This window comes from Triplophysa rosa, linkage group LG2 (genome assembly GCF_024868665.1).
Source record: "Triplophysa rosa linkage group LG2, Trosa_1v2, whole genome shotgun sequence".
Taxonomy (NCBI): Eukaryota; Metazoa; Chordata; class Actinopteri; order Cypriniformes; family Nemacheilidae; genus Triplophysa; species Triplophysa rosa.
Window position 1 is genome coordinate 16,154,005 of NC_079891.1, and position 12,614 is coordinate 16,166,618.

General features: G+C 37.6%; 2 protein-coding genes across 2 annotated transcripts; both read right to left on the minus strand.

Moving 5' to 3' along the window:
- shpk (sedoheptulokinase) lies at window positions 1-5,074 on the minus strand. The gene is made up of 7 exons (XM_057357316.1): window positions 4,374-5,074; window positions 4,113-4,254; window positions 3,720-3,903; window positions 3,402-3,554; window positions 2,793-2,968; window positions 603-803; window positions 1-434 (listed from the first exon to the last, which is right to left on the minus strand). Exons 1-7 carry the CDS (start codon window positions 4,527-4,529, stop codon window positions 10-12), a joined length of 1,437 nt encoding a protein of 478 aa, XP_057213299.1. The 5' UTR covers window positions 4,530-5,074; the 3' UTR covers window positions 1-9.
- A 464-nt stretch (window positions 5,075-5,538) lies between these two features.
- p2rx5 (purinergic receptor P2X, ligand-gated ion channel, 5) lies at window positions 5,539-12,411 on the minus strand. Its single transcript, XM_057357327.1, has 12 exons — window positions 12,245-12,411; window positions 11,650-11,800; window positions 11,394-11,465; window positions 11,160-11,235; window positions 10,739-10,823; window positions 10,510-10,590; window positions 8,850-8,991; window positions 8,503-8,642; window positions 8,089-8,182; window positions 7,941-8,006; window positions 7,480-7,565; window positions 5,539-7,332 (listed from the first exon to the last, which is right to left on the minus strand). The coding sequence occupies exons 1-12, from the start codon at window positions 12,376-12,378 to the stop codon at window positions 7,038-7,040; spliced, it is 1,422 nt and encodes a 473-aa protein (XP_057213310.1). The 5' UTR covers window positions 12,379-12,411; the 3' UTR covers window positions 5,539-7,037.
- Between the last annotated feature and the right edge of the window lie 203 nt (window positions 12,412-12,614).

The window sequence follows — 12,614 nt, forward strand, 5'->3', positions numbered from 1 at the left end:
ATTTTGATTTCACATCATAAGATGTAATTTTGTCTCTTCGTACATTTGATCACTAAACACCATGGCAACTCCAAAAGCTGAGTCCACATCTTTACCATAGACTACAGGAAAAGGAAATACTGCCTCCACTTCCTGTTTCAGAACTGCGTTACATGACAGAGCACTGCCACTACCAATAATCCTTTTCACCCCCGCAGCCTGTAGGTTTTCAGGGGGCATCATAGTGGCCATGTTCTGAATAATGCCCCTGCACACAGCCCGGGTCACGTAACCCAGAGAGAGGTTAGTGGGCGAGATCTGGCAGATGCTGGCGAGGGCTGAGGGGTCGTGCCGTTCTCCCAAGAGCGTTGGGGTCACTGTTAGATCAGTGTTAGGATGTGTCAGGCCAGACTGGATCAATTGGGAGTAGATTCCAGAGTCACTCACTTCTAATCCTATGAGATTAAACAACGAATACATGCAGTTAGAAACAAAAGAGACTTAAGCTTCACGTTTTTAGTCTCGCTTTCATTTAAAAATGTAAACTTTTAACCTAATGTAAAAGTTGAAACAGTGTCAGAAATAATAAACATGCAATAATGATTTGAATAGTGCTGATTTACCAAATTCTTTCATCCATGATCCGAGCATTCTGACAAAGGTTGCCATGACATTGCCTCCATTAAGAGATGCAGCCACTGCCAGATAAGAGCCTCGGAAGTATGGGAAATAGGCAGTGGGGGAGAGGGGGTCTGGAGAGCTCGGAGGGCAGAACTCTGCAGGCATGGCGAACGTCAACTGGGCTGAAGTGCTCATGTTTAGTACTAGTGATTTGACACAACAATTTATTATTCATTTGCGCATGTACAGGGGTCGGACAAGATAATACGGGCACCTATTGTTATAGAGTTAATATTCATTGTGCAGACCACTGTGTAATAAAAACAAACAGTCATCTTTTGTTGCTTTAAACGGTTGGATGCCAAAACAAGGTTTTCAACAAGTGGTCCAAAACATTATTAATAAAGAAATCACCCATTCACACAGTGTTCATATTATTTTGTTCAACCTCTGCATGTACATTACATAAAAGTCATACTATATACACAATACTGACACTGGCTAAGCTATTACACAGCCCCAATAGATATGACACAAAAATATAAGTTTAAGTTTCTTTATGGTTCTGTTAAAAAGGTAAACATTTAAGCTGCCCATTTAGTTAAAGGGGTCATATGGCGCGAATACGTGTTTTCTGTGTCTTTGGTGTGTTATAAGTTGCCCATACATGCATTAGACATGTAAAATTGCAAATATTAAAGTGTCGGAACAAAAGATGCGTTCTATCTAAAAGCGAATGCTCACCCAGACCTGTTTGAAACACCTCGTGTAACCACACCCCCACAAATCTACGTCAGTTCGTGGTATGATTTGACTAAGACCGCCCAAATGTATACGCAAGTATACATTTGATGTTTATTTTTATAACCTGATGTTCCAAATATGGTAAAAGGCGCTACGCACTGGTTAACTGGCCAATCATAGCACACCTCGCTTTTCAGAGCGATGAGCTTTGTAAAAAATCTGCGCGTTTCAGAGAGGCGGGGCAAAGAGGAGATACAAACATGCACGGTGTGTGGAAAGTAAAGCGTTTTTGAACCTTAAATCATGTATACACATTGCATAACATCTAAAACAAACGACAATATTCGTTTTAGCCGTGTCATATGACCCCTTTAAGCAAAATGCTAAACTGTCTTTTTTCAGCATATGCTTATCTTACTCGTGAGGTCTTTATTAAAAAAATCTTAACTACAACTACAATCCATACATTTTCTCCCATGTCCTTGGAAGAGGTCCATAAAATCTGAATACACAATCTGCCATTTCCAAATGTTCTTTGCAATAACATCTCCACCTGGAGGTCAAACTTGTAAACGCACACAGTAATGCGTCCTCAAGATTAATATATAGTAAAGGGATAGTTCTTCCAAAAATAAAAATTCTGTCATGAATTACTCACTTTCTAGTTGTTCCAAACCTGTATACTGCACCAATAAAGGCCAAGTGCAGTAACTACACATTTGGTCAAAATTGAGATAAGGGTTGAAATGGGGTTTGTGACATCTGTTCTGTCCCGTGTTCTGTTCTGTGAAACAAGAGTGTCAAAATTGCAGTAACGGGCTGCAATGACTGACTGGTGCATTTTTCTCATTTTCAGTGTTTACATAGTTACTGCACTTTGCCTTTGTAGGGCAGTATACATGTTTTTGTTTGGTTGAACACAGAGAAAGATATTTGGACGAATGCTTGTAACCAAACAGTCCTTGGACCCCATTGACTACCATAATAGGAAAAATTACAATGGTAGTCAAAAGTGCCCCAGAACTGTTTGCTGTCCTGCATTCTTCAAAATATCTTCTTTTTTGTTCAGTAGAACATTATTTAGTAATTTTTCCTACTATGGTAGTCAATGGGGTCCAAGAACTGTTCGGTTCTAAGCATTCTTCCAAATATCTTTCTCTGTGTTCATCAGAGCAAAGAAATTTATACAGATTTGGAGCAAATCGAATGTGAGGAAATGATGACAGAATTGTTTATTTTTGGGTGAACTATGCCGTTTAAATGCTGTTTATAGTTGATCTATTGTGGCTCAGATAGATGAGTAAAATACTAACAGCTCAAAAAATATTACAAGCAGAAAAGTATGCACGCAATACGCAGAGTAATAGTATGCCTGTGCTTTTCTTCACAAACACAAAATGCAAAAATCTGCACAACTTGTAAAGAAAGCATCTGATAAGACATTGTACCTGCATCTCCAGTGTCAGCCATGCAGGAGTATACACTACACTGGAAGTCTCCCAGCGCTGCACTTACAGGTGTGTGAGCAGGGATGCCATACCATCCAAAAGATGTGTGACCAGCGACAGCTCCTGACGCCACCACTATAGGCAAGAGATGCACAGGAAAACCAGCCTCCTTTAGACTGTAGGACATCAACACAGTCCAATTCAGGTGTAAGCAGAAACCCGTAAGAAAGCAATACACCTCAAGTGTACATCGAGCAACTGTTTTAAACATTTAGCTCTTTGAAGGTAAGAATTTCCACATTTTTTGATCAATGACGTTTCAACTTGCATACGACTTTTAGTCCACTGATTACTAAATAAGAATAAAAAAATCATTCAAACCATGACGTAGTAATGAATCATTCAGTCCAAATTATGAATCAGTTCAATGATTCTTTTAAAAGAAGCAAGGCAAGAAATGATTCACAAATTTACATCCCTAAGGCTTGTAAGGAATTATCTAGCAATTGTATGCTATAAAAGATTAATATCTAGTCAATATCTAGTCAATCAAATATTTTAGAGTTCAGAGCCGTTTCAGAAGTAAAACAAATATTTCATTTCACTTACATTTGTTTGTTCCATTGGTTTGTGGTTGTGTTGAAATAGCCCCAGCTGGCAGCATTTTGCCCAGTCATGACACAGTTGTCAAGGCTACACAGCATGGACGCCACATAGTCTTGGATGGTGCCTGCCACAGTGAAGTCTGACAGGAACTCTGGCCTGAGTAACGAAAACTTAAATGTCAGGATTATCAGCATGATACAGTTTTACTTTAACTTTAGCACTGTGAATGTGAACACCATTTAAAATATATATTGAAGCCTGGATAGTTGATTTTGTGATTGCAGGTAAATATGTTACTGTACATCGTGACTGTGATTCTACCTGTGTTTCATATACCAGAAGATGGTTGCACAACCAAAGCCAGTGGCCACACTCAGGTGAGAGTCTGGTTTAGGTAGAGAAGAAAGGAAAGTAGTGCTGCATCTGCCATCCTGCCAGGTGATCAGCTGACTTACATCTTTGGGAATGTATCTAGTGACAGCATCTTCCTTCAGCCATTCGCAACCTGTTAGAGACATGATTGTTCTTGATGGTACCACCATAAATGTAACTAGTTTCATTCATTTTTGGTGTCTTTTATTTGTTAGAGCACAGGATCCTACCTTGAATGAATGCAAGTCATGCAATGTAAATCCATTCAACATTTAAAGTGTTATTTAGGCATTAACCGGGCATTAACCATGCATTGCGCTGTTATTTTGGAAAAATGTTAACCTGTTTTTGATTTCCACAGCAAAAGGCCATGCATTTGTCCACATATTCCAATGCTTTTAACTTTTTGCAGCTTGTCTTTGGGTAAAGCATCCATGCATCGGTTCAGAGCCGTGATTATTAGTGCAGGGTCCTGCTCTTTAGCCTATGAACAACCACAAAACAACACGCGTGTGACCTTAAATATACTTTAAAATGTTAGTCAAATGTTGTTTTGTTGCGTTTTGTCTTTGAATTTCGTGTTTTTACACCGCTGATACTTACATGTTTGTCTGGGGTGCAACTTATGTCGGAGTTTGTGGGGAAACTCGTGCAGTCTGTCACAGTCTTACGCTCATCCAGCAGCACGACTTTAACTGACGTTGTGCCCAGATCCATGCCTAGAGCAAACCCAGCAGAACAACTAAATGACGTCGCCATTTAGATCTATATTTATCTCTACTACAGAGGGACCGATGGGCCGTCTATGACACTTATTTCATTGATATTAACTTAATGCTATTGCTAATATCTGCCGAGTTTCAATCCGAGTCCGTTCGGTTTCATAATGCGTTGCGTACTTTTTGACCCTTCGCGGATTCCGTAGAGTGGGTGAAGGGTAAGTAAAAATCAGCATATATTTCAGACTAAACCGTTTTTTTAGAATTATTGTCATAAATAATTACAAAATATTCTTAGTTTTGTTTGAAATTAAGTACAAGTTGATCGTATAGCTGAAATAATAATTAAAAATTATTTTTTCAAAAAAAGTCCCAAGATGCTTCGCGAGAAAATGGCTGACCGAGGGTGACACACGCTGCGTTTCATTTGTAATAAGTCATTTTTCCTAAACAATACATTCCCTGGAAAAGCATAGTATTAGACAAATAGCGTATAATGATTGAGAGTTTTTCGCAAAGTATGCATTCTTAAATCACGGAGGCAGACTCTTCGTATTTTGTGTTTTATTGTCATCTTGATACCAACGGTAAGTGAACGGGGTTTATCGTGAACCTGGAGTGCGATCTTTAATCATGCTTTCTACCACTATCCGTGTTTCACATTTCTCCGCTGTGTGGACTTTTAGGCTGTTTTAACATCCAAATATGGCCACGGTAGCAGCTAAACGCGAGGGACCGCAGTTCATCAGCGAGGTGGCAGTCAGGGGAAACGCCGCTGTGCTCGATTACTGCCGCACGTCCGTGTCTGCTCTGTCCGGGGCTACAGCAGGCATTCTCGGTTTAACGGGACTATACGGCTTTGTGTTTTATTTCCTCGCTTCTTTCTTGTTGTCTTTACTCCTAATTCTCAAAGCCGGACGTCGATGGAGCAAGTGCTTCAAATCTAGGCGACTGCTCTTCACCGGAGGGCTCGTGGGTGGCCTGTTTACCTACGTGCTCTTTTGGACTTTCCTCTATGGAATGGTACATGTGTACTGAACAGATTGTTAAACCAGAAAATACAATAGCAATGGTGATGTAGAAAAGTAACAAGATAGAGATGCTAACCTCATTATAAGAGATTAAGAGCAGAACGAGTGCAGATTGATGTACCATAGATCATGTCCGTTACTTAATGTGTAAAGCTATTAAATCTTAAAATATTTTCTTTTCTGTACTTATTGATCGCACTGAACTTTAAATATTTAATTATTTTCTGATGTCAAATACTTTCCTACTGTAATTTGACATTTTCCTACTACTAGATATGTTTCTACTACTTCCTTTCAGAGAACAGATGGTTTTGGAATCTAGTGTGGTTAATTAGTGAATCACTGCTCTGTATGCATTATGTTAAACCTCTGTGAACTAAAGCCCTTATCAAGAACAATGTTAAACAATACAAACTTCTAACTGTATTACCCACATCATTTTATCACAGCCATTTTGATGAAAATAAATCTTTAACCTTATGGATTTCTTTATGTGGTTTTGTAAAGTACACTGTGTCTGTCATGACAAGAAAATGTACAATTTAACTTACTAATATTTCAAGTAATTTTACCTAATTAAAACTTCTCAGATTTACTTTGGTTGTCATGAGGATCGCAACTGAATCATTGTAGTGTAAACCGATAATATTCTGTTTCAGGCATTTGTAACTCAAGACTGTGAGCTGGTGCAGTCATGTATTAGATTAGATAGGCCTACTAATTTTGTGTATTTTACATTTTGATTCCATATAATTGTTTTAATTTCTCTTGAGTTTAGCATTTTAACAGACAATACTGTGTCTATACTGTATAACACTATACCCCTGTAGGAGTATATGTTATTTATATACAGTGAGTCAAAGGTTTAGACACGCCCACTCGTTACCATTTGCCCCATTTTAAGAAAATAAAGAATTCATATTTACAAAAAACTTTGTAGAGATCCAAAAAATTGTTAAGTAATCCTTATATTCTCTGAAATTGTATATTTTAACTTCAGACACAGTTTGTTTCTATCACTTTTGAGGTATTGGAGATATTTTATATTTACTGTAAACATTAAACAGAATTGAAGGACTTTCTGTGTATGGTGGGCATGTTTCTATTTGTCTTCAAAACATTTTAAGCATTTAGGCAGAAACCTAATGTGATAAAAAAAAAATGTAAAGACCAAGATTACTTAATACAATACAATGTTAGAATATAGACCCTTTTGCAAGATGTAAACAATAAGCACTTGCCAGGAGTTCATTTTTTTTTTTCATTTCACATACATCATGACGTCTACAATTTGGTTTGTGCCAACACGGGTCATATTTAATAAATTAATTATTTACTTTAATCATAAAGTTCTGGTATGTAGTTTCTCTGTAACAAAAACTTCCATCGCCACCTAAAAACAACGTTTAAAAAGGACTGAAACGTTTCCATTTTGGTATGGTGCATTCATCCGTTGTCATCGCTTCTTTTGTACTTCCACAGTAAATCCAACGGGATTTCAGTTTCAGAGAAATCCTCTACTGGTTGCGTGGTGTTTTCAAGGACGAAACAGGAGAAATAATCAGTTTTTCTGTACCCTGTTGAGTCCTGAATGATACGGAACCCATTGGCTTTCTCTCAGGACTGTGAGTTTTGAGTGCTGAGCCTGTGGGTCGGATCTCTCTCTCTGGGTTACTATTGGGCTGACATGATTCTGATGTCAGCAGCTGCATCTCTGCTGCCTGTTTCTCCTCCCGCTTTTGTTGTCTACCTTGGCGATGGTGACCATGATGTCTTGTATGCTTTTTTTCCCTGTGTTTCCCAGGTTGTTTTCTACAGGTGCAAACATTGTTAAATAGAAGCTGGTTAAAAACATTACATTTTCAGGTTAAACAGGCACGAAGCAACAATAATTCAGGTGAAATGGTAAGCTGTATGAAATGCTACCTCGAACACACAAACTCCAGAGTAGAATCTTACTTTGTGATTGCCTCAAATTTTGTCTCTCGGTAGAAGGAACTTTTGCTCATCATGTAGAGAAGAATCATGTCACAGGCGAAAACTGCCTATGGAATGAGATGAACAGAAGTCTGAGTCTCAAACTGTACATACTGAATCACACTGTTCACCAATCCGGACAGACAAAGATGAATAGCAATAGAAGTTACAGGGATAGTTTCTGCAGAACACAAAAAATATATTTAGAAAAATGTTGATAAACTGAATAACGGCGGTACCCACTGACTTGCTTTGGTTTTGTGTCTATATAATAAAATTGAATGGGTACTACCATTGTTCGGTTACCAATATTCTTTAAAATATCTTCTTTGTGTTTTGCGGAAGAAAAGAAGTCATACAGGTTTAAAATGACAAGAGGGTGAGTAAATGATGACAGAATTTTCATTTTTGGGTACCAGAAGATTACTGGTCCATATACTTACAGCACCCATTAAAGCAAGCCCAGAGCCTATATTGACCATTGTAGGAATAATGTTGAATTTCCCAGCCTAGAAAACAGAAAAGTTCACATAGTGGCTACATGTCAGTCACTTTTTAGTGCCTAGTAAATGGATTTTAGTATTTCCTTACCTTTCCACTGGCGAGTATATCAAAGCGAATGCCATATACTTTATATAGATTTCGGGAGGTCTCCCTTCCTGCATCTTTGAAATAACGAGCAAACCTTGGAAGAAAGAAGCACTTTTAATAGTTTAATTACATATTTCAAACAAAGCTAGATAGATAGTTTAAAGGAAAAACTAATTAAAGGTGCCGTAAGCTGTTTGTTTAGATTTTAAACAAACAGCTATATCTAAACAGAAATCTTAACTGTCTCTTTGTACAGTTCTAGGCTCTGTAGATAGTAAAAAAGAAAGGTCAAGGGAGTCAACTGGAAAACAATCCAATGACTATTTGTGCATCAGAAATACTGACATAGGGTGGGTTACTAACATAAACATTTTAAATGTTGGTGTAGCTGAAGTCAGTAAATTAGAGCACTACCTGAAGTTGTAACCGGAAGCGTACGAGATGTTTGAATTTTCAGAGGCATCCAAACGTGTGAAGCTATAATCCGGGATGCAATGGGATTCATCCTTATCCAAATCACAATTCCACTCAATTCCAACTCCAATAGCTCCACCCTGTATATGTGAAGAAGTGAGAAGAAAAAGCAACATAAATACCACGCATCCATTCACATATGATGCTTTTGCCTCCATCTCTGAAACAGCTTTATAACAAGCAACTCCAGTCAACATCTTCAAATATTCGCTTAGAAGTAAACCAGATAAAAAGTAACAATAAAATCTTGAAACATATGTCATTATTCATCCATTTAAAGCACTTGCCTTTGTTGCAAAATCCTGAAAACTGTAGCCGGTCCACTGTATCACATCTCCCACCCGAAAGATAGGACAGAAGGGGTGATACTTTCTATCATATCTGCATGTCTTCAGATATGTGCTGTTGCGGGTCGGTAGGACATTTGACCTTTAAAAGACAAATAATAGGAATCAAAATAAGCATTGTTTTAAAAATAAGCAACAGTGTTCAGAATATAAACTGTAAGCTCATGCTTTTACTGTTGATGCTGCTATATCCAAATGTTCTCGTTGTGGGTTGGTTAAATTGAATGTAAACAACCTTAAACTTTGTTTTCATTTTCCAAAGCATTGCAAACAACTATTATGGGCATTTACAACATAAAAACATTTGGTTAAACTTTTATGTTTGACCATAAAAAAAAAATTCTACATGTTTATACAAATGCTGTCATGTTAATACAAATGCAGTAGTTTACTGTTCTTTCATGTTAGTTTACTGGGAATTAACAATGTTTCCAAATACAACATTTGTTTTTAAAAATGTATAAGTAACCATTAATATGCATTAACATGTAATACGATTAATAAATGGCGTAGAAGTAATGTTTGTTGTTAGTTTACGTTAACTAATACATTTAATTCACGCTAACAATTCAAACCTTATTGTAGTGTTACAAAAGAAGTTCAGATATGCCCAAAATGATGCTCTCTGAAAGAGCTTAACTATAGTCTAACTTCTATTGTGAAAGACGTGTGGGTGCATGAATTCCATGTATTACGCAGAACAGGTGACGTGAGTAGTCTAAGAACAGAGGAACAGGTGTCACCCTGTCACCTAACTTGAAATGTGCAGGGCTTGTTGTTGTCATGGCAAAGGATATAAAGACAGCAAGTCTCAGCAGATGCAACACACGTTGTGTTCGTATAAATAGAGATGAACAAGTGCCAGATATTCATAGCAGCTTGTGCTGTGCCATCAGTATCCAAACATAACATATTACTGTGCCCAGTCAAGTCTGCTCTTTCACTTGGCTACATGATGTAAGACACATGCACATTGCATAAGCGCACATCTAGAAGGCATAGTTCAACCAAAAATTAAAATGTATTTTAAATGAAAAAGTATTTCATCATGTATGTACACTCATTTTTATATTTGGGTGAACTATCCCTTTAAGTTGATTTATTTTTCCTCACAAATCTAGTTTGAGCTTATAACTTTGTGACTGCATAATTAAATTATACTGTTATGTTAATTTCATATTACCAACACTAGCTATTTAACTAATTATGGATCAATTGTAAATTGTACTTCACTGTGTGTATTTTCCCCTTATAGGTGTCTTTTATCTCTAATTTCTAGGAGACGTTACCCGAAATGTTAAATGCAGTGCTTTGTATTTAGACGGATGTGGAGATTTATGCAGTTGATTGTACCTGCACGTCAGACTCTGATGGTGTTTTGCAAAGGAAATAACATGCAAAACATTTATCTTGGGGAACACACTGTAGTAATAAGAGATATCTAGGTTCAATACAAATTCTGTTTATATGCTTTAGTGCGTTTAGAACAACATGTAGTAAAGATGTACAGAGATCCTTTCTGGGCATACCTGTTTATTTATTTTCCAGCCTCTCAAACAAACATAAACAAGCTGGCAGCACTCCTGTACTTTTGACTTACTTGGAGAAGGCAAATTTTGGAAACTTGATGAAGTTCTTTACATAGACTGTGAAGTTTTCTGCCTTTGCCAGCATGGGCGTCCTGTTGTAACATTTGACACAGGTTCAAACCAATGTGGTCTTTTTCTTGGAACAGTTTCATACCGTGATAAAAGTGGCAAAACACCGAAGTTGATTCACTACAATTAAAATGATTTTTGAATGTTTTTTGATTATAAAACTTTTCTTACTGTGGTGTATGGCCTTGCTCTACAGGGCACCAGGCATGAATCTCACATGTCCCTGTGTCGTTCAGACAGAGGCCAGTCTTCACTCCTGAATAAACAACAGCAAAATGCAATCCTTTTTAGGCCTGCCAACTGGTCTTATAAGATTCAGGGTCAGTTTCGCAGACAGGAATCACTTAAGCCAGGACTATAGGCCATAGTTAAATTAGGACATTTAAGCAGTTTTTACAATCATGCCTTACAAAAAAGCTTTACTGGTGTGCATTTTGAGACAAGACAAGGGCAATTATGATTTTTAAAACATGTCACTGCAAGATATATTCAGTTTTGACAGCGCTAACATTTACTTTAGTCTATAGGACTAGTCTTAAACCTTGTACGGGAAACTTCCCCACAGTGTTTAATGTAGGTTTTGTGTGTTTACCGTGGCCTGCTATGACACTTTCCCCTTCCAAACAGTCATCATCACTAGTACAAAAGCCATCTGGCACCTTTGGATTCTGAAGTGAAGTGAATGGAATGAATCAACAAATGCAATAAAATCAATATTACTAAAAAAATACTGTTTCTTCTAATTCATACTTGAGCTACAGAAGCTTAAGAAGTGCAAGGGTTGTTTCTGGTGTTTTTTGGGGGGATAACAAAACCTGTCTCTTACCTCAGGGCAGAAACCCAATTTTTGGTTTGGTGTCACTAGGTAATTTGTCACAATAAAGAAGACCCTGTCCCCCTTAAAAACAAAACACATATAAACACAAACTAAAGACATTTCTAAACGTATTTTCCACATTGTAACATTTTCAGTAAGTTATGCGTGATTACATCATTGTTTGTTTTCTTATGGCAGCCTTCATATATATTAGACACTATTTAATAAAGTAAATGAATCTGAACATGAACATAGGTAATTTTACTTGCGAAGGGATGACATAATCCTCTGCCCCCCATAGTTGAAGACCGTGTGTAGTGCTGTTGGTAAGATCTACGCCCTTGAGTTTGGTAAACACAGAACTCTGGATGGCTTCCTCAGTCTCCTGATATCCTTTCTTCCAAATAAAAACCCACCTTGAGAAGAGATTTCACAGGGAGTGAGGGAGAGACAAAGTGAGAGAGGGACTACTACTATATATGGCCAAAACACCATGAAGGGTATACAGTGACCCAACATTATTTTTTGCATAATCCATACAAAAGAAAAAAGAAATCTTTGAAACCGTGTTGCTTGGCTCAAAAGAAATCTCTCTTAACAGCGCAAAACTTGCTGAACGACCAGAAGACGGTGTGTGACACTACAGTGCATAGTCTTTCCCTCGCCATAAATAACATCTGATCAAGACATGAAGCTTAAACTGTAGGCTTACATTGGCTTTGCTGCAACTGTAATAGTACAATTAATGGTTTTGTAAAAAAATAAACAGATGACTATTTTGAAAATGAAAACTTTGTCAACCGAAGGAGCCCGCTCGTTCACCCTACCTATGCATTTATAAGGAAGCAAAAGGAACCTACCCGATCAGATATCCAATAACCCCCAGCTGAAAGAGTCGGAACAGAACACCGACCTTTTTGTTTTTAGCGATGACAAATTTCTCTGTTTTGTAATCGAATAAAGATAAGAAAAAGTTGCCCCAGGTTTGAGCCATGCTCCTGTGTGTCTGTGACAGCCACGGTGCAGCTGTCGCTGCTCTGCTCTGACTGTCGTGCAGCCGCTTCTTCCTTCTTATTTACTGCGAACATTTGGTCAAAACTGTTGTCGTTCTTCTTTAAACGAACTTTATGTGAATAAACACATCCATTTACACAGAAATTGTAATGTTGAAATTCATGCGATCATTTGGGTTACGTAAATTGGGGATTTCATATTTATGACCATATTTTT

What these genes read in the sequence shown, in the direction of transcription:
- shpk (XM_057357316.1), bottom strand. Translation starts at nt 4,529, where the DNA reads ATGGCGACGTCATTTAGTTGTTCTGCTGGGTTTGCTCTAGGCATGGAT. An exon ending in GCTGTGGAAATCAAAAACAG is followed by an intron (nt 3,904 to 4,112) that starts GTTAACATTTTT and finishes TGTCTCTAACAG; the next exon opens with GTTGCGAATGGCTGAAGGAA. An exon ending in GGCTGACACTGGAGATGCAG is followed by an intron (nt 804 to 2,792) that starts GTACAATGTCTT and finishes TCAAATCACTAG; the next exon opens with TACTAAACATGAGCACTTCA.
- p2rx5 (XM_057357327.1), bottom strand. Translation starts at nt 12,378, where the DNA reads ATGGCTCAAACCTGGGGCAACTTTTTCTTATCTTTATTCGATTACAAA. An exon ending in ATTATGTCATCCCTTCGCAA is followed by an intron (nt 11,466 to 11,649) that starts GTAAAATTACCT and finishes TTTGTTTTTAAG; the next exon opens with GGGGACAGGGTCTTCTTTAT. An exon ending in CCAAAATTTGCCTTCTCCAA is followed by an intron (nt 8,992 to 10,509) that starts GTAAGTCAAAAG and finishes TGTCTTTTAAAG; the next exon opens with GTCAAATGTCCTACCGACCC.